Genomic DNA, 25,990 nt, shown 5'->3' on the forward strand with positions numbered 1-25,990 from the left:
CTGATACCAGAACCCTCTTTTAGAACTTCATATCGCGATGGTGGTGTATGTTTGGGAGGAACAATGATGGGAAAATGAGTTTAGCTTATTTAAGATTGCCTACTGGGAGGAGGTTCCAGCAAGGACTGAGCTGAATGCCATTAGGAGCCTCCCAGCTAGAGAGGCTCCGGGAGTAGCTGTGCAAGGGGAGGAAGGGAGGGGGAGGAGGAGAGGAGGGTGGGCAGAGAGGGCTTGGAAAGGGAAGGAGTTAGGGATGAGAAATGCCTGGTTTACAAAAACCAATCCATCTCCACAAGCCTTAATTAAAAGAACGACAAACACTCATATGTAAAAAACCTCACCTAAAGGCTCTCAGGTACAGAGAGATCACAAGAAATGCAGTGTGTGCAAACAAGCTTTCATTAAGAGACCTGTCAGCTCAGTTTCATTTATCCAGACTGTTCTGCATTCTGCTGGCAACCGAGCTGGAAAAATAATGGAAGGACAGATACACTTGAAGAGGTAAACAAAGGTGGGAACGTTCCAGCTGCAAAATAGGACACATGATAAAGCAGCCAGGGAAGAGGGGAGATGAGATGGCATTTTTCTTAACAAACCAACAAACCACCACCACGACCCCTCCCCCCAACTCCACTCTCATCAGTAACGTAATATGCTGGCTTTTTTTTTAAGGAGAAACAAGCAAAACAAAAACAGACACGGGGTTCGGTGACAATGCTGTTAATGGTCTACTAAAATCTGTTCTCAGCTCTTCTATGTTTCTCCGGACCTGACTTTTGTTTTGGTGTTTACACCCTTTTAGAGTCCGCATGCTCCGGCACAGGGCTCTGCTCCAGTGCAGGGGGTGATCTTGATGAACCTAAACCCGTGGCATAATTTCACCTCACGTTCCAGGACCTGGTTTAGACACAGGGAGATGTGCGACAATTCTTACCAATGACACGTGACAAGAACTGAGGTTTTTGCTCTTCAACATACACACAGAGAGGGAGAAACTTTCTTTTGCCTTTGAACACAGATGTGAGAACAGGTGATGGCTAGAGCTGCTGCAGGTATCTTATGAGCTTGAGGAAGTAGCTGGCACTGGCAGGCAGAACAGAGAGACAAGAACCCAGATCCTTGATGACTTTGTTGAATGAACCAGACCTGGATGCCCTACTTCTAAAGTTCTTGTTATGCAATATAATTCATTTTTCTATTGTTGAAATTTCTTAAAGTGTGAATTATAGCAGAGTACCTGACTACTGCAGGGTTAGCTGGTAAAATAGGGGAAAGAGTGCCACACACTTTCACAAGAACTCTTAAAAAGACAAATGACAACCATAAGTAATTGCTGAAACTCTCTTTAATATCTATGGAACACGAGAACCATGTTGGGTTGGGATAGCAGAGGTGGGATAGTGTCCCATGTGTGTATAGTGCAAGGTCAAGGTTACACATACCTCAGGATCATCTCATTGGCTCCAATGCCATCTGATAACACAAAAGCTCCCTGGACGGATGGCACATGCAGAGTTTAGGTTATCGCTCTATGGCCTCCCTGCCCTCAACCCCAGACTCCCTGGAGCTCACGGGAATTTTGTTGTCCGTGATGGAACGTGCTGGGAATTTATTGTAATAACCTTGCTTTTCAAAAGGTTAATGATGGGCCCCAGAGATGTGCACCAAGCTAACTGTATGTCAAAACCAGAGCTTCTGCAGGAAGAGATTTATCTTTTTATTATTATTGTATGACGTCTGGCTATGTTTTCCTTTGGTGACTCCAGCGTCCTATGCAGTAGTGCCGAAGGTTTGCACACAGCTAAGGCCTAGTGCAGCAGGAAAATGATTTCCGTGGCTGCTGGGCTGTGTACACTCTGCAGCTGCAGAAGCGACCTCCCTGGAGCGGGCGCTGCGGGGGGCAGGCCGGGGCAGGAGGAGGCTGGAGCGCAGCCGGAGGAATGGGCCACTCGGGCCTGGCGGGCAGGGGCCGATGGGGTGTCCGGCTCCCCAGGAGCAGCAGCAGCGCACTGGCTCGGCCACGCCCCCGTGCCACCGGCGTGACCTCTGGTGAGTGGAAAGGAAGCAGCTGGACGCTCCCTCTGCGGTGCGTGTGGCAGAGGACTGCCCTCCTTGCCTGCACTTTCCCCCGGCAGAGCGAGACAGCACGAATTCCTACTACGCTGCTCCGCCCCCAGAGTGGCGTGGGATGAAGTGGGGTGGGGATGTGTCAGGGAGCGCTGGCCACCGTGTGCAGTTTCACGCCTGAGCTTTCAACCCTGGTATAAACACCCGATTTTTAGGAAGAACTTCCAACCTTTCCCACCTCCAGGGCCTCTTTTTATTCCCCACAGAAGAGCCTCTCAAAGGAGCGATTCTGGTTCTCAGAGGCCTTTTGAGCTTTGGGAGCTGGTATCAGGTCTTCCTGGGAAAAGAAACTGAGTTCAGCTCAAAGAAAATTCTATCGTTTGATGAGCCTTCAATTTTCTGCAACGCCAGATCCTGCCAAGAAAAGCTAATTTTATCCCCAAGGAAAGAACCTGGTAGGGCGGACCCCTCCCTCTTTTCCCACACTTGGAGCTGGTACTTGGTTCCACGGTAGTACCCCCACACCCCCAAGGCTGTAACAAAGTCATTTTGTTTTCCTCTCTCCACTCTAGTCATTTTGTTTTATTGTCTTTTAAATCCCAGTACTTGGGGGTGGAGGGGGGCACAAAGGAGGCCGACTTTACGTTCTGTTGGAGTGAAGGGCTCGAGGCTTCAGGTGAGGCAGGAAATTGGCCCTTAAGCAGCTATACCTTGCCCTGATTGCGCATGGTCACAAAACCCTGTATGCAACACAGGTTGAATGAGAGAGGCAATATTTCCAGGTTCTGGCCCTCATCTCATCTCAGAAACAAAAAATCAACACACCCCCAGGGTCCCCTTCCTCCATTCTTAGCCCCCCATCAATCCAGGTCGATTAATCCTCCAGAATTACAGGCTGGAAAACTCAGCTCTAGCAGTCAGCAAACGGGTCTCCACAGGGGCTGTGGATTTCAAACTGGAAGCCCAACCTTCTGAGCCTGCTTAAGCCCCGTTCCACCTGCCAGTCGGAGCCACGACAGACAGTGCTGCAGGCGGGATGCCAAGAACACCCAAGACGGGAGGTCCTGCCGGGCCCTGGCGTGATGGAGCGCGGCGGCGGGCCCTCTGGACGCATTATACTCAATTACACCTTTCTCTCCAGCCGCCTAACCATTACAAAGACGGAGATCTGATTAAAAACCCCATTGGTTTCAAGCTCTTCCCATAATTTGGATCAACAACATTAAATGCTAATAAAAAACATCTTATCTCTAATAAAACAAACGCTGACAGAAAGACGGATGCGGAAAACCAGCCATATGGCGGACACGATTCGTGCCTGGCCATGTTCACAGCAGCGCGTCTCCGGCAGAAAGAGATGACACTGGAGGACCCGCATTTAATAAATCAGACCATGCTGGTGTCCTCAGCATAGTCACAGTTTGCGACAGGATCCGCATCTTTTCTCACTTGCAGACTTGGAGGTGTTTTAGGAGAAAGCAACTTCAGAGAGCTGTCTGACGCTGAATTCTCTATGGTCCCCAGTGCCTTTGGTGTGTCACCATGCCAGGTTCCTGTCCCCTTCACGTTTTCACGGTGCTCCTTGGGCCACTGCCCTCTGCTGCCTCCTTGCCATCTTCCAGAGTGGGAGCTTGGGCCACTGGCTGGCTGGACTCAGAGGAGTCCTGGCAAGATTTGGGGAGCAGCCGCACGGAGGCCAGGCCCCGAGGGGATGGCCCCATCTCGTCCCTCAGACCCTCCACGGGACTCTCTCCCCCCACCCCTTCTGGTTCTGCAGCTGCCTGCTCCTCTGTCAGTTTCATTATTTCCCTTCCAAGCCTGTTTATTCCTTCTTCCTCAGAAGGTAACTGGGGTAATGAAGGATGAAAGTGCTTGCGTTGGTTCCCGTGGCTCTGGTTTGCTGGGGAGTTGACAGCAGGCCTCCCAGCATCCTCCAGCGCTGTCAACACCTCGGCAGCGGCACAACTTTCATCTTGTTCTTGCGTCTGAACCTCCCCTGGAACAGACCGAGGACAGCATCAAACCTCTGGCTGGAAGTCAGCCCTCCCTTCCCCTCTCCTTCCCACCTCCGCCCACAGTCCTGGGGCCTCTGAGAGAGAAAATGCTTCTGCCCCCGCCTCCCCTGCTGAAGGGGAGCACTGGACTCAGGCTCACAAAGAAAGAGCAGGTGCTTTGGTGGTTACTGTGTCGTTGAGGGAGGGAAAGGAAGCACCTGGATCCTTTCATAATCCATCCCGTCCAGGCCCCTCTTATCTCCTGCTTCCCTCTCTAGCAGTGGCTCCTTGTGCCCATTAAATATTGAAATTGAGGACAAAGGTTTTGTATGTTCTGTAGTTCAGCGAAGACCTGGGGCTCTTTAGAAACTGAAACGGATTCTGCCAGCCCTCAGGGTAGGAAACAGAATGCAGTTTGGGAGGGAATCGGTGTCCCCCCACCCCCCGCACCCCCGCCCCGCCTCCCATTCCCCATCAGTATCTTATTCTTTGATGCACATGCTGAAGTTTCCTCAATTTCAAATAAAACTATATGCAAATGCAGCTTCAAGCTCCCTCTGTCCCCAGCTAAACTGTTCCCTAAGCCCCTGCCCTAACAGTAGAGATTCCTGAGTTGTAACTGACTGGGGACAGGAGAGAGCGAGAGGCCCTGAGAGCTGGTGTCTAGTCCTCATTTTCCTACACTTGCTTAGTGAGGGCAGGGACCTGCCTGGCCTCCTTTTCCTGGATAGAAAACGCGGGGCAGGACTCCCTGAGGTGGCTTCCAGACCGAACAAGCAACAGTGGTGCTGCGTGACTGGGCAGCGCCTGGGGAGCGAGCTTTTAGCACCTGGACAGTGAGGAATGCGCGGAAGAGGCTCCCTGGCTGATGTCAGCCTGGGAGGAGGCTCCCAGGGAGAGGAGCCTGGGGAACCCCTCTGGTGCCCCCAACTGAACCAGAGGGGAACCCCACTGCCTTTGGGCTTGCATGAGATACACATGTGCTTTTGGGCTAAAAGCTGGAACTTTGGAGAGCTGAGGGCAAACTGTAGGAGGGTTAGAAAGGAAGTTCACCTGTTCTGACCATGCACTTTTCTGCTTAAACCTTCCACTGGAGGCTGGTGGCTTAGGAGAAATTTCAATTCCTTTCACTTCGGTCCTTCATAAGGTCCTACCAGACCTGCTCCTGCTTCGCCCTGCGACCCAGTTTCCCACAGTTCCCTCACCTATAGATGCCCTCTGTCCATTCTGCGCTGTCTTTCAGCCTGCCTACACCATTTGGTTTCTCCCCTCTCTAAAGTGAACTATTCCAGCTTATTTGGTTCTTTTCTGTGCGAGCCTTGGCACTCAGCATTTTACCCATTTACCTTATTCTAAAATGTATGCAGGGATATCACGCGACTTTTTCACAGTGCTTGGAACATTCTAAGCATTCAAGAGTATTAAAAAATATAACAATTCCTCCCTTTTTCTTTTTCCTGATGGAAGTATAACATACATAGAAGTATACAAATGTTAAGTCTATGGCTCAGTTAATTTTCACAAAGTGAACACACTGTGTAACCAGCAGCTGGGACAAGAAACAAAGTATTACCAATGCCTTACAAACACGTCCCAGTCTAGTCCCCGGCCTAGGCCCCTTCCTAGACACTTCTCTGCTGCGAAGGGGATCACTATCCTACTTCAGGTGCGAAGGGTGAGCTTTGGCCCTTGCCCTTCAAGTGCTGAAATCACACTGTATGATCTGCTTTGTGTCTACACTGGCAGGTGATAGGTGTATGTTGACTGTTTATAAGAATTGTATGAGTTTTTGAGGATTAGTCATATAATTCAGAAAGATTATTTAAAAGTGCATAAATCTAAATAGATATAACCTAAAAATGGCATAATCTAAAACATTTGAATTAAAATCCAGCTTAGAATTTCTGTAACATGTACCAATATTATTATATGTGTGATCCACTTTAATTTTAATATAATGCATAAAAGTGTTTCTTAAGAATAGGGCCTGTTGAAATAGAGTCTAAATTAATAATATAAAAAAAATCAATAAAACCAAAAGCTGTTTTTTTGAAAAGATAAACAAGATTGATAAACTTTTAACTAGACTCATCAAGAAAGAAGAGAAAGCACCCAAACAACTAAAATCAGAAATGAAAGAGAAGTGACAACTGACACCACAGCAATACAAAAGATTATTTTTAAAAAATACTATCTAACAATTATATGCCAACAAATTGGACAACCTGGAAGAAATGGATAAATTACTAAAAACATACAATCTTCTAAGACTGAATCAAGAAGAAACAGAAAATCTGAAGAGACCAATTACAACCAATGAAGTTGAAGCAATAATCCAAAAAACAACCAAAGAAAAAATGTCTTGGACAGATGACTTCACAGATGAACTTTACCAGACATTCAAAGAATTAACACCTATCCTTCTCAAACTATTCAGAAAAATTAAAGAGGAGGGAAGACTCCCAAGCTTATTTACGAGGCCAGCATTATCCTTATTCCAAAACCAGACAAAGACCCTACAAAGAAAAAAAAATTACAGACCAATATCCCTGATGAACATAAATGCAAAAATTCTCAACAAATTATTAGCAAACAGAAATCAGCAATACATTAAAAAGATTATACAAGATAATCAAGTGGGATTTATTCCTGAAATGCAAGGTTGGTTCGGTATCTGCAAATCAATTAATGTGAGACATCACATAGGCAAAATGAAAGATAAAAATCATATAATCATATCAATAAATGCAGAAATAAAAAGCATTTGACAAAATCCAGCATCCATCTATGATAAAAACTCATCAAAGTGGGAATTAAGGGAACACACCTCAACATAACAAAGACCACATATGAAAAACTAAAAATATTTTGAAAAAGACAGGGATGTCCACTTTGACCACTCTTATTTAACAAAGTATTGGAAGTCCTAGCCATAGCAACCAGATAAGAAGAAGAAACGAAAGACATCCAAATTGTAAAGGAAGAAGTAAAACTGTCATTATTTGCAAATGACTTGATACTGTATATAGAGAATCCTAAAGATTTCACCAAAAAGCTACTAGAACTGATAAATGAATTCATAAAGTAGCAGGATACAAAATAAATATTAAGAAATTGGTTGCATTTTTATACTCCAAAAATAAACTATCAGAATGGGAAATTAAGAAAGAATCCCATTTATAATTACATAAAAATAAATTGCCTAGGAATAAATTTAACCATAAAAGGAAAAGACCTATACTTGGGAAATTATAAGGCATTGAAGAAAGAAACTGAAGAAGATACAAATAAATGGAAGCAAATACTGTGCTCAAGAATAGAAAGAATTAACATCTTTAAAATGTCCATTTACCCAAAGCAATCTATAGATTCAATGCAATCCCTATCAAAATATCAATGGCATTTTTTATAAAACTACAAAAAGTAATCCAAAAGTATATATAAAACCACAAAAGATTATGAATAGTCACAGTAATCTTGAGAATGAAGAACAAAGTTGGAGGTATACCACCTGAAATCAAAATCTACTATTAGGCCATAGTAATCAAAGCAGCATGGTAGTGGCATGAAACAGACACATAGGTAAATGGAACAGAATATAGAGCCCAGAAATAAACCCATGCCTATCTGGTCAATTAATAGATGACAAAAGAGGCAAGAACATACAATGGGTTAAAGACAGTCTATTCAATAAGTGGTGTTAGACAAACTGGACAGATACATAAGAAAGAGAAAGAGACAAAGGAAAGAGAGAAAGAAAGAAAGAAAGAAAGAGAGAGAGAGAGAGAGAGAGAGAGAGAAAGAAAGAAAGAAAGAAAGAAAGAAAGAAAGAAAGAAAGAAAGAAAGAAAGAAAGAAAGAAAGAAAGAAAGAAACCAGACCACTCTCTTATTCCATACACAGGAATAAACTCAAAATGAATTAAAGACTTGAAACCATAAAACTCCTAAAAGAAAACACAGGCAGTAAACTCAATGACATTTCTCTTAGCAATATTTTTATATCTCCTCAGGCAATGAAAATAAAAGAGAAAGTAAACAAATGGTAATACATCAAACTAAAAAGTTTTTGCACAGCAAAGGAAACCATCAACAAAATAAAAAGGCAACCTACTGAATGGAAGAAGATATGCACCCGTGATACTTGCAATAGGGAGTTAATATCCAAAATGTATGAAGAACTCATACAACTCAACATAAAAAAAAACCCAAACATTCCAAAAATGGACAGAAGTCCTAAACAGACACTTTTCCAAAGAGGACATACAGATGGCCAATAGATATATGAAAAGATGCTCAACATTACAAATCATCAGAGAAATGCAAATTAAAACCACAATGAGATAGCATGTCACACCTGTCAGAATGGCTATCATCAATAAATCAAGAAACCAAATAAATCAATGTAAAAACATTGCAAAAAAAGAATCATCATGCATTGTTCATGGGAATGCAGACTGATGCAGCCACTATGAAAAACATTATGGAGGTCCCTCAAAAAATTTAAAATGGAACTTCCTTAGGACCCAGCAATTCCACTTCTGATCATATATCCAATTCCACTTCTAGGTATAAAAAAACCCAAACTCTAATTCAAAAAGATATATGCACCTCTATGTTCACTGCAGCATTATTTACAACAGCCAAGACATGGAAGCAGTACATATACACAGTGGAATATTACTTAGCCATTAAAAAAGAACAAACTCTTATCATTTGTAACACCATGGATAGACCCAGAGAGTGTTATGCTAAGTGAAATAAGTCAGCCAGAGGAAGACAAATACCACATGATTTTATTTATATGCAAAATCTAAAGAACAAAATAAACAAACAAAAAGAAACAGACTCATAGATAGAAAGCAGACTGGGGGTTGCCAGAGGGGAGGGGCGTTTGGGGTGCTGAGTCAGAAAGGTGAAGGGATTAGAAGCACAGATTGGTAGTTACAGAATAGTCACGGGGATGGAAAGTCCAGCACAGGGAATATAGTCAGTCATATTGTAATCACTATGTGCAGTGCTAGGCGGATATTGAAATAGAGGGATCACTTTGTAAATTATACAAATGGATAACCAATATGTGGCACACCTGAAACTAATATAAAATAATATTAAATGTCTACTGTAATAGAAAATTAAACTAAAAAAAAAGAATAGGATGTGTTTAGAGCATCTATTTATTCAATTTAAAAGCTGGGTGTGTTTTGGGGCATTTAGTTATTTAAAATGGTATTTAAAGTTTTAAGAAACTTAAAAATAGCTGAACACTGCTATAAAAAACCCTGAGAAACTTTAGAAGAAATGAAATATTAGTGAGATCAGACTGACCATAAGGCTGAACTGAAGCTACTAAAATGAGGACGGGGTGGGGCACAGTGAGGGAGAGAAGGTGGCTGGACAGAGCTGGGGGCTGTGAAGTTGACGGGCTGGAATCACTGAGGAAGGTGACTGTGGGTCTCCGCTCAGCCAGGCAGGCCACGACCACTGTCCCCCCATCTCTGCAGTCCTTCCCATACACATTTGCTTCCCACCTGCAAAAGAAGCCCCTTTCTTTCTCTTTTGCCTTTTGATATCCATAGAATAAGTCCCAGAGACAGGAGTTGAACCAGATCTACACTGTACTGTCTAAAGTGTGTGCTTAGTCACGGATAACTATGTATTACTCTCCAGAGAAGCCATTGACCTCAGTAAGTATTGTACCTGAAAATGAGACCATTACTTGTGCTTACAGTGAAATTCATAGTGTATAAATGAGTGAATAAAGCGAGCCTTGACTTAAAAAAAAAAAAATCTATCCAGATCTGTTAAGCCAGGATAATTATGTTCGCTTCCAATCAGTTCCTTTGCTTCTAGTCTCCTGCTCTAATCCAACCTTTTGGGAGAGGGACCTTGCGCAAAACTTTGTTACTCAATGTGGGGCCCACAGACCAGCAGCAGCTGCATCACTTGGGAGTTTGTTCAACATGCAGGTCCTTGGGCTCTTCCCTAGACTGACTGGCTCAGAATTTGCATTTTAACAAGATCCGAGGTGATCTGGGTGCACGTTACAGTTTGAGAAGCACTGCGAGTGTAAAAGACAAACTTGACCACACCTTTCCCCAGCTATCAAACCTTCCGAGGGGGCCGCTGCCACAGGAACAAAGCCTGATGAGATTCAGGATCTTCAAGGACCCAACAAAGTCCATGACCTTCCTACCTGCTATCCCGGCTCTTCTCCTTATATCCCTAGACTCCGGCCACTTGGAACCTCGACGGCATCCCTGCCCTGCCCTCTGTGACCATCATTCCGTTACGTGTCCAGGCGGCCAACTTCTAGGGTCAGCTCCACCTCCACCTCCACCTCCTCCATGAAGCCTACCTGATTAAATCCGGCCAGAAGTACCCTCCCCAGGGCCCCAATCCCCACCAGGCTGCGCCTGGGCCTCCGAGGGAACAGGGTACTTCTTTTTACCCTGAATGATCAGCTAAATAGAGTTAGCCTATAAAACCCACCCAAAGCATAAAGTCTTACCAGGTTAATTTCTTAACTTTGTCAATGTTCTATAGTAGCAGCTCAATAAATAGCTTACTAAATACTTGAATCTATGGATATGTACATTAATTAATGAATAAGTGAATACGTTAGTATATTTAAACACCATGCATTAATAAATCAAGCAATCCTTGAATTTATGGTACTTGTTCCAGGTTGTATTCAGGTTGCTACCCTAAAAGTTCTTACTATGGCACTTTCAAAAAATAAAAAGAGAGAGGGAAGAGAGAGACATTTCTAACACAAACATCTAGCTGCTTCTGAGGTAGCTCAGGGAAGCAGTCACATAATTTTCATACTAGCAAGTGAGAATTTTTACAGCGGTTGCACAGGGAGCATGGGAAATATTGAGTCAAACTGACGAAGTTTCCAGAATGGAGTGAGCCGCTGTATTCAAGAGGAGTAAATGATGGTCTTTTCTGTAGCAAAATTTTTCACCAGCGTGAGATGGGTAAACTCCTTCTGGAAATTACCCTTATGATGTTACTGCTTCCAGGACACTTAATAGGATATTCGAGTGGCCCTGAAAAATGCATTAACTCTACCAACAACAACCTAACCCGTAAACCTTTTATAATGTTTTTCCAGTGGGTCAGGTTAATCTTCTCTACCTTCACTGACATCTAAGTGAGGGTGGTCTAAATCACACTGGGGACTTCTGGTTGCTGGTACTTTGCCTTGTGCCATTTCTTTAGGTGGCAGTCGCTCATAATCAAATGTACAAATCTTTTTGAAAACAGCAAGCCTCTGAGATTAGCAGGGAGAACTGGGGGAGGGGAGCCAAACTGTATTCATCATTAGAGGTCAAAGCACAGCTGCAAAGGGGAGGGGACAAGGCTGAAATTCTACCATTTGGTTCTATCAGGGATTTTTTTCCGATAAAGGCCAGCTTCTCAGAGCCCCAGGACCTCCAAGATACAGAGGCCAGGCTCCAGGACTAGCTTATGGGTCCTAGCAGATTTACCAAAACACTCCTCCCTTTTGTTTATCACAGGTGTCTAAAAAATATACTGAAGTCATCACCAGGAGACCAAAAAGTGTCACTGAAAAATGCCACAACTGTTGAACCAAAACTAGCGCCTCTGGTTGCTTGCAGTGGGAGCAAAATCTTCTTTTAATTCTGTGATTCTGTAACATTAACTCTTAAGCTGTGAAATGTCATCTTCCCTTTGAGAACACACAACATTGCCATTTTCATAAGAGAAAGATTTCTGAACTCACTCAGAGTAGGAAAATATTATTATAAATAACAGTAATTATTCCGTGCTGTTTTAGCAAACAGAATTAGTATCATTAATACTTATTAATAACAATACACATATCAATAATGATGAGGTAATCAACTGATACAAATGCATTATGACACAAATAGTGTGGAGAGAAAAAATATTTTCTCTAAAAAAAATGATGAAACAGTAGCTCTTTGGAGGAAAGATTGCTAGTCCCTAAAAATGTGCCCCCCTCCCCTCCCACTGGCCCAAAGGGGACATTCGTCTCCTTTTGTTAACCAGTCCCTGATGGACTTTGTCCCCGCCGCCCCGAGTGTGAGCTGCGTCCAGGTGGATTTAATCAGAGCAGCGGCGACGAGGCAGGCCATCCCTGACACTGACCGCGCGCCATAAATGCTTCCTTGTTCTCGCCCGTGCTGCCGAAGGCCGGGCTTGGAACAATGAGAGCTAATGATGGAATCCGGGAAGCTATCATTCTGCATCAGGCCATTACTTATGCCGCTGTGGTGACAATCAAGCCAGGCTCACACTCCATTGCGGCGTAGCAGGCCGGGCCCACCCAGGGGCTCACCGCCAGCTGAGCCATGTTCCGGACGGCGCAGGAGGCCAGGCTGTGTTAGCGACCAGCCTTGCGAACAGCCACCTGCTGCTGGCTGGGGAGGCCCAGCCTTGCCTTCTGGCTGGTGTGGGACCCACCCAAGTCAGGGGGTCTCTCCAGGAATTCTCCCTGCGTGGCCTGGGGAACCTCTCTGCTGAAACCCCAGACCTGCCCTAGTTTCTCTTCTTACCATTCCAGCACTACGATGAGTGATTAGCACAGGCTTCCAAACACAGCTGTCCAGATGTGTGAGCGAGCTTGTCCAGCCCGGCTCAGATGAGCAGACCTGCCCATCTGACAACACGGCTTGTGATAAATAGTATATTGTCATTGCTTTAAGCTTTAACTTTTGGAGTGGTTTGTTGTACAAAAATAGCTAGCTGATGGAGCTGGTTAGGACAGTTCCGTGTTTTGATCAAACACAGTTTTCATGCCAGAGAACCATAAGGTTAGAAAGACAGGCGAGGCCAGGCCACTGGGCTGCGATTCCAAGCAGAAAACAGCTGGGGGCTACTGGAGAGTGTGGTGCGGGGCACGAGATGGAAAGCGGGGCTCCAGGGTTTTGTGCTGCAGCAGCAGCAGCGGGAAGATGGGAATGAAGTCAGGAGAGTCTGGGAGGCAGGGAAACTGGGGGGGAGTCCTGCTGAGGGTGTAAAGTGGGCCCGTACCAAGTCAGAAGTGGTAGGAGCGGAGGCACAAGGAACTCTAAAGAAAGGGCTGGGCTACAGGCCAGGAGCGGAGGGGGAAGGCAAGTTGACAGTGCGCCCTGATGACGCGTAGGTTTCCAGCCCGGGTGGCTGAGAGGGGGACAGGCGAGGGAGGAGGCAGGGAGAGCTGCTGATGTCATACTTGAGAAGTCCATAGAGCATCTGGGTGGGAAAGTTTGAGCTTGGGGAAACGTGGGACTATAACTCTGCAGAGGGCCCCAATGGGGGGAAAATATTTTGAGAATATTTTCATGGAGGTGACGGTTGAAGGCATGACTCTGGAGCACGAGAAAATGGAGAGAAAATGTAAGTGTTCAAGGAAAGAACCCTGACACCCATGTGCTGGGTGTGTTAGTCGAGTGCTGCTGCATAACAAATGACCTCAAAACTTAGCAGCGTAAGACTCAGAAGCCTGGGAGCAGTTTAGCCGGGTGGTTCTGGTTAAAGGTCTCTCATGATGGCCGATGGCTTGACTCTGCCTCCAAGATGGCCCCTCACACAGCCAATGGCTGGAGGCCTCCGCTCCACGCCACCTGAAGGCATGTCGGGCTGCTTGGGCATCCCCGTGATATGGCCGCTTGCTTCCTCTAGAGTGAATGATCCAAGACAGACATGTCTATTATGACCTAGCCTTGGGAGTCACATACTGTCACCTCTGCTGTGTTCTGTAAGTTACACAGATCAGCCCTGACACATGCAGGAGAGGACTACGCAAGGGCATGAGCACTAGGAGGAGGGGTCACGTGGGGCCATTCTGGAAGGTGGCAACCACACTGGGGATGGAGGAAGAAGACAAGCCAAACTTAGAAAGACGAGGACAGCTTAGTTGGAGACAAGACGGCCACGTGGGAAGAGACCTGGCTCTCGCACCCGCTGGCTTGCCTTCTCCCTAAGTGGTCCCCTTCAGGACACCCAGCCTTCAGAAAGTGTGCCTGGGAGAGCAGAAGGTTTTTTCTCCACGTGACTGATTCCCAGGTTGCTTACCATGTGCCAGGCAACATGTCAGGATTTTTCTGAGGTTGGCATCATCACTTAGAGGTAAGAAAACTGAGGCTGAAGTTACTAGGCCAAGTCCTCACAGTCACTACAATGTGGGGCTAGATTATGAACCCAAGTTGTTCAGCAAACCGAGCCCTAACTCTGAAGCTCTGCACCACCGTGCAGAGAGTGCAGCAGCCTGCATTCTTCTTCCAGAAGCTCCAAACAAGATGAGCCCATGTAAGCAACAAGAAAGAAGTAACTGAGGAACATAAAGAATGTCCCAACAGTGCCCCTGAAGCTGTGAGGAGGGCAAGGACCGATGCCCACTGAGCCTTCCTCCATCCCTGGCATGAGCCAAGCAACCACAAAGAAATCGAGGTGTGCTTACCGTCCTTGCAGTCTGCTTTGTGCTCGGTGGGCTGCTCGACCAGCTTCAGCAATGGGGATCTGGACCTCTGCGTGGTGGGAAGGGTGGGGTCACTGAACAGCATGGTGTCCTTGCCCCCTGTCACAGAGAAGGGGAAAATGGACATATGAGGTCCTCAGTGGAGTCGCTGCTCTGACACATTCACGCCCACACAATGGACTGGCTGCTGAACAGGGCACCCTCTTCATTCAGTCTGAGAGTCTCTTAACACCATGGAAAGGAAATGGCCAGCAGGCCTTTCTGTAACGTGAGGACAGGCAATGGCTGCCTTCGAGCCCTGGGGGTCTGCCTGGGACATGGCTGCCCACAAACGCCACCGTTAAGGGGCGGCCTGTATGTCAGCCAAAAGCTGAGTGGCATTGATCAGGGTGACACAGTAACAATACTAACACCAGCGGGACGCTTGGGAGCACGGGCTTTGGAGCCACAGTACAGCGTGTGTGTTCTGGACTCCATCCCCTCCTCGCCGGGTGACTTCGGGCAAGCCGCTTAACCCCTCTGAGCCACAGGGCCCTCACCTGTTAAGTGAGGACAAATAACAGCACCCACCTCCCAGGGTGGTTCTGACGAACTGATTCATGTCAAGGGTTAGGCCTTTAGTCAGCACTCAATCAATGGCACCTATTAAAATCACTACTTTACAAGGTACCTTTCACAGCTCTGTCGTATACACTGCATCTGATTTCATTTGGTGTGGTCATTAAGGTTGAGTATTAACTCTGTGGTAAGTCAGGGAGTATCAGGTCCCTCAGAGGATCACAGCTCAACTTTCACTTAGAACAGAGAGTCCCAGACCAGCCAAAACCTTCCATGTATTTGTATGGACTCCCTCAATGGATGGAGAAAGTATGAGTCAGAGAGAAGGAGCAAAGGAAAACAATGATGACTCTACTTTGAGGGGCACGGCAAGTTACGGAGGTGAGGAGCGGGAAGTACGGCTTCCACACAGAGGCACTGCGAACACAGACTCGGAACAGGCGGGCAGGAAGGGCTGCGGCTGCAGCAGCAGTTAAAGGGCCCTGCAGGCAGGACTGGCTCCCGCACTTTGCTCCACGAGGCCTTGGCACTCTCTCGGTGGGAACCACTGTGCCGAACCCCAGCCCCAGGGACCAGGTCCCAGCCTGTGGTCCAACCTTGGCTGTCCAACTTTGCGCTAGACCCTTTCTAAAGCCAAGTCACTCCGTGGGGCTCGAGTCAGAGGCTCTGAGTTCTACGATCTTAGTTTCAGGCTCAACAGAGCACAGGGTAAAATTTGTGTGAAGACTTTCACTCCTTGGGTGAACCTGGACTCTCCGTCTGAGCCCTCAATTTGTTTACCGCACCGTCTTCCCGTTAGGCCATATCTTATTAACTTGATCTCCGAGACTGCAGTAGAGAGTTTGCACATGGTAGGTGCTCGATAAGTATCTGATAAATGTGTGAATAAATGGCAGGTGCGTCCTTGGGAATCCTGATGTCTTGCGGGCCGCTGCCTCAGGCAGATGGCGCGTGTTATTAGCAGCCATAGCACTCTGGTTTCTCTGCTCTCTGAAGGTCTTCCCAGAAGAACAGAAATCCGAGAGGAGCCAACCCTGAAGCTCCCCACTGGCACAGCTACTCCTCACATATGGCAAAAACCCAGCAATCTTCCAGGCCACAGGCTGGGGAGGCTTCCCGAGGAGAGCCATCGGGATATTCTTAAGAGACTCTCAGAATGAAGTCAACACAATCGGTCTCCCTCTGAGCTGCAAAGGGACCATCTGGAAACACCTTGAGGGCTTAATGGTTGCTCTGAACCCGCAGCAGATGCCTCAGGATTTTTGTTTCTCACCACAGGCAATAGCTACTGTCCTCCCTTCGGGGAAAGGAAAGCATCTCTTGACCCATCTTTTTTCTAGGAGGTGGGCTGGCAGCTCTCTGGCCTTAAGGGGACTCAGTAAGAGACACACCCTGCCTCTCTGTGAACAACCAGCCTTCCAAGTCCTCTCTGGTGGCCAACGAATCAGAATTATGGGCAGACTGGGAGCAGGCTGAGATCCCGAGCCTTCCTCCCACGAGGAATTCTCCAGGGTGGACTGCCTGTGGCCCCCTCAAAGCACAGGGAGACATCCAACCCCTCAAGGCCCCTCCAAAATGCGGGAGGCAGCAACATCAAACCTCTCCAAGACCCTGAGAAGCAGGCACACAGAGGAGGAAACAGAAGCTGCCACTCATTTATGTCCCATCAAGGTGGGGGCTGGGGAGAAGACACATCCCTCTCCCAATGGCTGCCTGGGGAGATCATTTCCTTATCTTCAGGCAAAATGCCAAGATTTGGTCATTCTTGCACAATATTTGAAGGGTTCAAAGGTCTTTCTTAGAAGGATCCCAGTTCTATTGTTTCTAACTCAGCCTAGATTGCGCCTGTATTGACTAAGCTGAGCTCTAATCAGATGGGCTGCTCTTTCATGGTTTTGCGTTGGGTTGTCGGACTGGAGGATGGGGAGCGGGGCAACGGTGACCCACAAACTAGGGTCAAACCTGAACTAACAGAGACGGTCCTCCAGGCCCTTCCATCCACTAAACTGGTGTTTGGGTTTCTGGAAGCCCTCCTGATTCCTTCTAACACAACATCCCCCGTCTTCTGCTCTGAAATGTACCAAGAGCTTTCAAAATGCACATTTTCCTCCTTAGGCTGATGCTTCGAGGGGAGGAGAGAGAATGAAAATGAAAAGCTCAAGGAGCCAGGCTCTGCTCTCGCCTGATTTGTTCTGGCATTTTGTTTTCAGAGCATGAGCACATCCAGGACACATCCTTTCAGAGGTCCCCAAGCACCATCCTAGAGGCAGGAGGCAGAGGGCAGCCAAGGGCTGGGGAAGGGAGGGGCAGGGAGGGTGGAGGCTCATTCCTTCCGGGAACTGAACGGCGGCGAGTCCACCAGGTCGGCCCAGCCTCCTGCTTCCTTGCACTCGCCCCTTACCTTTTCTACCTCTCAGGGACTGGCTAAACAGTGTGGAATATGCTTTGCTATCCAGACGAGTTCTCCACAGGCTGTGACATTTGTCAAGCTTGTCCACTTCCCAGCAAGACCACAAGTTTGCCCCAACTCTTTTAGACAGCCTCAAGAGCTTGATACCGTTGGCTGAGAGGGTAAGGAGGGAGGGAGAAGAGAGTTAAAGAAAAATCATAGCACGTTAAACTCCCAGCAGTATTTCTGCCATGTAGTAATGAGGGCTGGGCGTCTTCACCCCGTCCTTGAGTGTCTCCAAAGAGATTGTTCTGGCATCTGACTTCCTCTTCCCCAATCCACCTTGCTTTGCAAACCATTTCCCAGCAGATCGGATCTGTCCTATTGCCTCTTCTCCAAATGCAGTTCCCTCGGACCGGTGACCCAGGAAAGGAAGAGCCAAACACCTGGGTTCTCATACCAGCCACGGCGGCCTCGGGTATCATCTCACTTCCTGGCTTCCCTAAGACAACTTCCTTACCTAAGAGGAGGGGATCAGACTAGATGGGGAAAGAGGACAATGCTTTCTCTCCCGTGTGCACTCTGACCAGGAGGCGGTGTCCTGGGAGTGCGGGTTACACACCACGGGTTCGCCATCCCTGAGTGTTTTGCTCTCAGCTGTCCTTCGAGGTCTAGCACTTGCCGACATCTCACACGGTGATACCTTCATCACTCCACGCTTCATCGTGTACCATCTTCCGCTTTCCTCTCACTGCTTGGCGTACATTCATCTCACGTGCTAATGGGAAAGTGGGTTCTGGGGGCGAGTGAGGGGCGTGTCTTGGAATACCTGGCACAGAACTAAATTCACAGAGTTGATGCTCAGAAAGGTATCAAACACATTGATGGACTGAGTGACCGGAGGAGACACTGATGCTCTTTCCAGGTGCAGCTAAATAAGAGAGAGCCGGCAATTCTCTGAAACCACTGAGACCTAGCTTCCTCCAGTTGGCTGAAAACACTGTAATTTGGCTCCCATTCGGGGAAGGAAAGAGGAAGAGGAAGAAGAGAAGAATGAAGAGGAAGGAGGAAAAAGTAGAAAAAGAAGAGGATGAACAGGAGGAGAAGGAGGAGAAGAGAACATACTGCTTTTTGCTCCACCATTCAGTACCTCAAATGGAGTCATAAAACAACGAGCAGACAGAAGGGGCTGGTCTGCGTTCCATTGGAGGGGCCCGCCCGCCCCCGCCCCCGCCCCCGCCAGCAGGCTTGGAGAAGGGCCGTGAGGCGACGCTTCGTGGTGACATCCTTCATCACTGTGCCAGGGCCATGCCATCCCACTGGGCCATCGCCACTCTCCCCATCCTCCCGCTTTGCATCTACGTGGAGGCTGGAGGTTAGAACAAACGCGGCCATGGCATAAAACCCATTCAGCCGGGTCCCTCAAAGCTAATTTTACCATTTAATATTTGCTTTGTACTAATTGAATTCTCGATTCCAATTAACTGTTCTAATCAGGGAAGTGCAAGGATACATAGAGAATGCATTCCTATTTATTTACATGCGGGGATGATATTAATGCAGGACTGATATTAGCCACACACACAGATATTTCAAGTAGAACATACTCCCAAATCCTACTGAAACATTGTAGCTCAGGCCTTCAGGCAGCAAAAGGAAGGAAAGAAACAATTGTTATTGCATAATAGCCATTCCAGCCTAGACCAAACATCACCAGAGACAGAAAATTCTCAGCATTCATTGTTATTCAACTTTCAGCTTTTTACATAAGTTGTAGAAATAAAACATTGTGAAATTTCACTAAGTCATTTGGAGAGGAGAAAAAAATCAAAACTTCAGTACATGCACAGAAATAGCAATCTGACTGCACAAATAAACGATAAATTTGCCCGACTGTGTTGAAATTCAATGCAATAAAAGAAAGGCCTTCAAAGAAGATAAGGTTTTAACTGCATCAAAAGGTTCTTGTGCAAAATGGATCATTCAAATCCCCAGGATGGCACTCGCCACTAATTAGTTCTGTTAGGTCTTTTGACCTCAACTTCAAGGAATCACGGCTAAAAATTCCAATTTATGAAACGCACTTCCAGGCGACCTAAGGCAGCTATTCAGATTTACATTAAGCAACGTGTTGTTGTCCATGTCCCTGCTGCGTTATTTTCATTCCCCGTACATTACAGGGAGGCAATGGATACAAATCAAGGGCAGAGGAGACCAGTCTGTGCGGAAAGGTTAAGTAACTAGAATATCTGTACAGCGTTGCTTCTGGGGAAGAGGAGATGGTGGGAAATGATAGGCACCCCATTCCTGCAGCTGTAAAGAGAAAGGGTGGGGGGATGACTGACCGGGGTCTCATGAAAGGTGTATTTCTTTTCAAGACAAACAGAAAAAATACAGCTAATTAAAGTGAAACATCAGAGTTTCCTCAGGTGCACAAGTGTAAAAAAAAATCTCCACAGGAAATTTTGAGTTTCAAGCCACATTTCAGATGGGATAGGGGAAGAGAGAAGGAGGTTGTCAAGCGCCTTTGGGTGCAGGGGTGTCCAGCCTGCGGCCCATGGGCCACATGAGGCTCAGGGTGGCTGCAATGTGGTCCAACACAAAACTGTAAATTTATTCAAAACATTTTGAGATTTTTTTTGTGGTTATGTATCGCAATGCATTTAATGTGTGGGCCAAGACAATTCCTTCTTCCAGTGTGGCCCAGAGACAACAAAAAGTTGGATACCCCTGGAGTTAGAGCATTTGCTTTTCCTTATTTTCATTTTTAGGATTGACAATTAAATTGAACAAATCTTTGTGTATCCTTACAATCATTTGTAGGGATGATGATTAAGTTGAAAAAATATAAGACACCTATAGGTAACAAAAATGAAACAATTTCTTATATTCACAACATCTTTTTAAAAATACAAATCTTAAAAAAAATACACATACAATGACAATTTGCCCATTTAAATTAGCAAAACTTCATAGTTACATAGATGAGAAACTGCAAATTTATTTTAATTTTCTAACTTCCCTCCAGAATGATAGTTTCTAAGTTTAAGACACTTGTAGGTTTCTCAGCAATGGTCTTCAAATTAAAGGACATTGAAAAGGTAGACTCTTCTTTGCAAATTATGAGAGTGCTTCCTTTAAAAAAAAAAAGACAGAAAGAAAACAAATTTTATGAAGTTCTGCTTACCTGGAAGACTCCACAAACCAGAAACTTCCAGAGTTCTTAATTTTTTCTCCAGTTCAGCCACCCGATTCCCTAGGATTCTGGAAAAAGGGAGAAAATTGCAGCAAACAGATTAATTAGCATCTCCTCAGCTCCCAGGGCTGTGAGCAGAATACATGGGAACCCACTAGTGCACTAATAGAAAATGTTTCGAGATTTAAGATATTTACTAAAAAGAGAATACACACACACACACACACACACACACACACTCGCTCTCTCTCTATTAAAATACAAGTAAAAATAAAGTGAATAATTTTTTTAAAAAACTAAAATGTTGCCATTGAAGTGGTTCCTCTCCCAAAAAGGTATTTCCTTAGAGAAGCTAAGCAATTATTCCACCACTGCCCAAACATCTTAACAACATTTCTATTTAAGAATTACTCATTGCTAAAAATGACTATAACTTTTGAATATCCTTAGTGGTTTCACACCTTAGTTCTTTGAAGGTAGATCTGAATTTTGGAAACAATCAAGTCTTGGTAATGCTGCTTTGGGTCAATAAAATAATAGTTTCTGCTTCCTTAGATCTCGCCTATGTCAGACTGATGTCCGAGTCTTCCTTGATATCTAGCATGATGACTGGTAGATGTTAAAAAAATGCGCTTGATTAAGTAAATGTTTTCCTTTTCTTATGGCTTGTAATTATTGATGGAGAAAATTTAAAAAAACAGGCATTTCTAAAGAATTCTCAGTAACTGCAGATTGCAGAATCACTAGAATAATGATATTGCCAAGGTGACCATTATGGCTCATTGATATGTAAGTTCTGGCATGAGTATTTGAAAAGACTATACCATTTACCTGCATGTCAGACTTTGTCTATATGCATGGAAAGACATAAACATGGGCACACATTTCTCTTCCTTTACACAAAATTAAATATATTGGGAAATGATTTCACATTCATTTAAAATTTCAATCACTTTCCATTGGCCTGGAAATTTAAAAAAAAAAAACAGACAAACTAGTCTTTATATTATTCAGGGGATTTTCTTGGCACTGCTGTGCTAATATGATGCAGAAATAGCCTTAATAGCAGAGTTTCAATCCCTTTCAACAGGAGAAATCAGAACACCGGGATTGTTCCTCTGGCTCTCTTTATATTCCAGAGCTAGCTGCACACACCCACATATTTACAGAGACATGAATATGTATATATCTGCACATACGCATATGGCTTTGAATTCATCCTTATTTTACCTGAATTGACTTATAGCATCTTAATTAATATCCCCTGTGAGTTCACAGAAAACCCTTTGACATTACTCTATGTGCTTTCCCTCATCGAGGTACTTAGAGCGTTTCTTCGCCTCTTTTCCTTAAGTCTTCAATTCTGCATAGCCTTTATCAATTACTTTCAATTTTCACTCCAATTGTTAGGTCTGTTCTGCTTTCATGACTCTGACCCCTCAATAAACACCATTCTTCGTAATCTCACTTTCAATATTTTGCTTAGACCTTCTGATCCAAGCTCCCTTTTCACCAGCTGATGGGTTTGAGATGCAATCGTAGCAGTGTTCAAGTTGATGCCTGTTTCTTAAGGAGATCAGATCATCTGTAGGTGGCTGCCTCTTGGAAACAAAAGATAAGGCTTAACTCTCCTGTGGATGTTGAAGGGTGCCATGAGGGCACCGCTCAGAGGTGTGGTGAAGAGACATTTCGTACCATTTTTTCTGTTCCCAGACAACGGCTGTGTCTCCCAGAAATCGAGTGAGGTGAATTCACTGGTGTCCCCAACAAGCTACTTTCAGAGGCCCTGCCCAAGTTTGCCTGTGGTGACTGTTTCCTTCTTTGACCTGACACAGGCATCTGATGCAGGGCTACAGACAGTCAAATGGGCCCCGAAGAAGTTGTGGTAGTAGTAATAGGATCACTGACAATAGCAACTATACTCCTATTAACACTAACAGCAAAACTGATCTTTTCTGAGTCTTGTATGTAAATCAGGGTCCATGCTGAACACCTACAAGACTTGCATTATTTCATCAGACCTGACGAAAATCTTGCACTGTACATTGTATTTTTATCCTTCTTTTATACATGAACCCCAAGGAACAGAGAGGTTAAGCAACTTGCCCGAGGACCCAGAGTTCATTTCAAACTTCTGTCTTTTCCCAACACCCAGTGCTCTCACTGCCATACTGTACTTCTCCCACTAAGAAACAGAGGCATGGCAGTGAGTTAACCTGGCCAAAGCCACATGCAGGACTCAGCTGGTGATGAGTCTGGATTTGAACCTCTCAACTGGCGGTCATTGGCGCCAGTTCAAACACCAAGAGGACTCCTCAGTTTGGGGTGCAGTGAAGAAGGGAACTTAGAGCAAACAGCTCAATGGCAATAGGCATGGTGTGAAAACAGTTCAATAATGCTTCAGCGTGGCTGTGAGGCTGCTTGTTCAGTGATGGTGTGCTCTGTTCTGCTCCACACTGCACTGGTCTGGAGCCAGGAAACCCAGCCCTCACATTTCTGTGCAAATTACGCTCCCAAAGCCAGAGGGGAGCTGGCTTATATAGGCACAAGTCCCCACCCCTTGTCCCTGACTGGTCCATCCTCATGCAAATGAGGATACCTAGTCCTCAGTTTGATTGGTCCCAAGACACTGTTCTGATTGGTCAGAATAGAGCTGCTCTGATTGGTCAGAGCTGTGCAGTTCTGATTGGGTGGGGAAAGCCTTAGTTAGTCCTATTGGTTGAAATAGGATTCCAGGAACTCCTTTATAGGGGCTGGCTCAGATGACAGAAACACAGGCACGCAGTTCAGTGCGGAGGAAGGAAGTTTAACACAGGCAGGCATGTTGGCACAGAAGCTTCTCAGTGAAGGGCAGTTTGTGTGGGAAGCCCTGGGCAGAAATGGCTGTAAAGCTCTTTTTTTCTTTTTTAATTTGAGTGTAGTTAGCCACCAGGAGCCCTTCTTAGTTGTCAGGGTTCACAAACCTAAGCCTCAGTTTGCTTCTGAAGTGCATGCTCTTAACCAACAACAACAATGTAAGATGAGCTTTATCACGACTGGAGCAAATACTCATTAAAAACCATTTATATTGAAATAGGGCTATAACCACAGCTGACTTGCCAAATAGAACCCGAGATGCTTCAAATGACAAAGAGGGACCTCAGGACTGGCCTGACACTGGAAGAATATGGCAGGTGGTCCACTGAACGTGGCGTGATGCGGCCCAGTGAGGGTGGAGAGCTATCTGAGTCTTAATGGGTGGCTGTATTTACAGATGGGGATGGTGGGAGTAGGAACAGGGTCCGTTCAATTCAGTTTGACCAGTTTGACCAGTTTGACAAACAGTTGCTGTGGCTGTAGAGGATACTGAAGAGAAGCAGATGCTGTCTCTGTAATTGAGGGACTAAAAGCCTGCAGGGAGACAGACACGCAGATGCACACACACATGCACACGGTGCCAGTGAAAAGCTTTACTAATAGTTGATATTTGCCAATCACTTGTTCTGTACCAGGTATTACTCTAAGCACTGCACAGATATTTCTTTTAATCCCTTGCCACAACCAATGAGGGAGCTCTTCTCATCCTAATTTTGTAGACGTGGGAACTGAGACCCAGGGAGGTCAACTAACATGCCCAGGGTGACACAGCTGCTAAGTGACGGGGACAGAATCAAAACCTAGGCCTGGAAATACCCAAGTCCTTCAGTAGAACCGTGGAGCAGAAGCAAAGAGTACATGACAGATGAATCCAGAGAGGCTTGTAGGGACCCAGACTTCATGGTCTTGTTGCCATATTGACAAAGTTAAGGTTTACACACTGGCAATGGGGAGGCATTGCAGGATGCTAAGCAGAGAAGCAGCATAATGAAGTTTAGGAAAAGTATTCTGGATGCAGAGTTGAGAAGGTCCTGGGAGAAATATGAAAAGAAGCAGAAAGACCAGATAGACGGTCATCATCCAAGTTGACAACAATCATGGCCCAAAAGAAGCCAGTAAGAACGTAGGGAAGCCCAAGGAATAGGGCAACAACCAGGAGGTAGGTGAGGAGCGTGCAGTGTCTGCAGGATACCCATCTGGACACAGGGGAGAGAGGAAAGATCTGGGGGTGCAAAGATGGGAGTGTAGCTTGGGAGAGGGGATCTGCTCACCAACTGCATGGGAGAAGTCAGAAGGACGGGGAACTACATCGCCTCCTGCAGGAGGCAAGAAAGGACCAGAGAAGCACACCTGGAGATGAAGGTGCAGAACCAGGGCAACGTGGGACCTTGGAGGCCAACAGAGAGCTCCAGGTGGGATGGCATGGTCAGTGTTTTCTTATTCTAGAAGTGGTCATACTTCTAAATGAAAGTTTAGAAGAGGCCACTTAGAAGATGTGTCTGACGCTTGACAGAGATGTTTCAGTGGAGGAGGTGAAATTCAGAATCTAAGTGACTGGGCTGAGACAAAAGCAGAATGTAAGAAAATTGAGGTGGTGAGTATAGATGACTGACTCTCCAAGTAGCTTAGCAGGGAATAGAAGGAGACAGCTAGGGCGGTAGCTTGAGGCATAAACAGGCTAGAGAGAGGATTTTTTTTTTTTTTTTTAAGGATAAGGAAGATTTTAAACAAAAATTTTTATTTAGCTACAGTTTGTTTTAAGACAGGGGAGATTTCAGCATATGTCCACCCAGTAGTCTAGGAAAATCCTCAAGATGTCAGGCCTCTAGATGGATTTTCAACAGCAGTTAGTGATAATAACAACATCATAGGGGATCTGCAAAGACAGAACTCACTCAGGAACTGGCCACCATTCTGCCTCCGTCCTTGCTATCTGGACAGCACAGGGGACAGGCATCCCCGAGGCAGGGTCCCTGGGGAGAACCAGGGCCTGCAGAAGCAGCTGGTTGTGGCTCTACACAGCCCTGGAGATAACCCTGCCCCCACCGCCACCCAGGTGGCCTTTTGAATCTCTGCTCTGATCCCTGACAGCTCCTGCTGCTACCAAGATCTTGAACTTCCAAGCTGTTTACCATTGGCCAGGGAGAGGGAAGAGCCGCGAACAGTTTCAGACACAGCAGGAAGGGGAGCGAAAGGCCAACATGTCTTCATAAATTCACCACCACTGCCACCCCCACCCCCACCTCTGGCAACGTGAGGGTTTGTCGGGAAGGGCTAGAGAGTGAAACAGTACTCTAACATCTGCCTCTTCTATTAATGCTTTGCCATCTGTTTATAAGACAAGTGAACCTCATCTCTTCTTTAGTGATAATCAGACAACTGCCAACTCTTTGGAAACAAGTACCTCGAGCAAAATGCCTTGTAATTGAACACGCTCTCAAATGTAAAGTCCTGGGTTTAGTCATCAATTCTTCAAGAT

General features: G+C 45.8%; 1 protein-coding gene across 3 annotated transcripts in view; it reads right to left on the reverse strand.

The window, feature by feature from the left end:
- Positions 1-1,334: 1,334 nt before the first annotated feature.
- Positions 1,335-25,990, reverse strand: part of CCDC149 (coiled-coil domain containing 149) — a 99,058-nt gene continuing 74,402 nt past the window's right edge. For 2 of the 3 annotated variants that reach the window (XM_054582000.1, XM_054581998.1), the window contains 4 exons: positions 20,647-20,723; positions 19,067-19,099; positions 14,495-14,611; positions 1,335-4,063 (listed from right to left, as the gene is read on the reverse strand). In XM_054582000.1, the coding sequence (XP_054437975.1) occupies positions 3,630-4,063; positions 14,495-14,611; positions 19,067-19,099; positions 20,647-20,723 (661 nt within the window). In that variant the 3' untranslated portion in view covers positions 1,335-3,629. The remainder of the gene's footprint in view (positions 4,064-14,494; positions 14,612-19,066; positions 19,100-20,646; positions 20,724-25,990) is intronic. The other variant, XM_054581999.1, reaches the window with a different exon arrangement.

The sequence above is a fragment of the Pteronotus mesoamericanus genome, unplaced genomic scaffold (assembly GCF_021234165.1).
Source record: "Pteronotus mesoamericanus isolate MK-2021 breed Mesoamerican mustached bat unplaced genomic scaffold, CSHL_Meso_final contig_68, whole genome shotgun sequence".
NCBI lineage: Eukaryota > Metazoa > Chordata > Mammalia > Chiroptera > Mormoopidae > Pteronotus > Pteronotus mesoamericanus.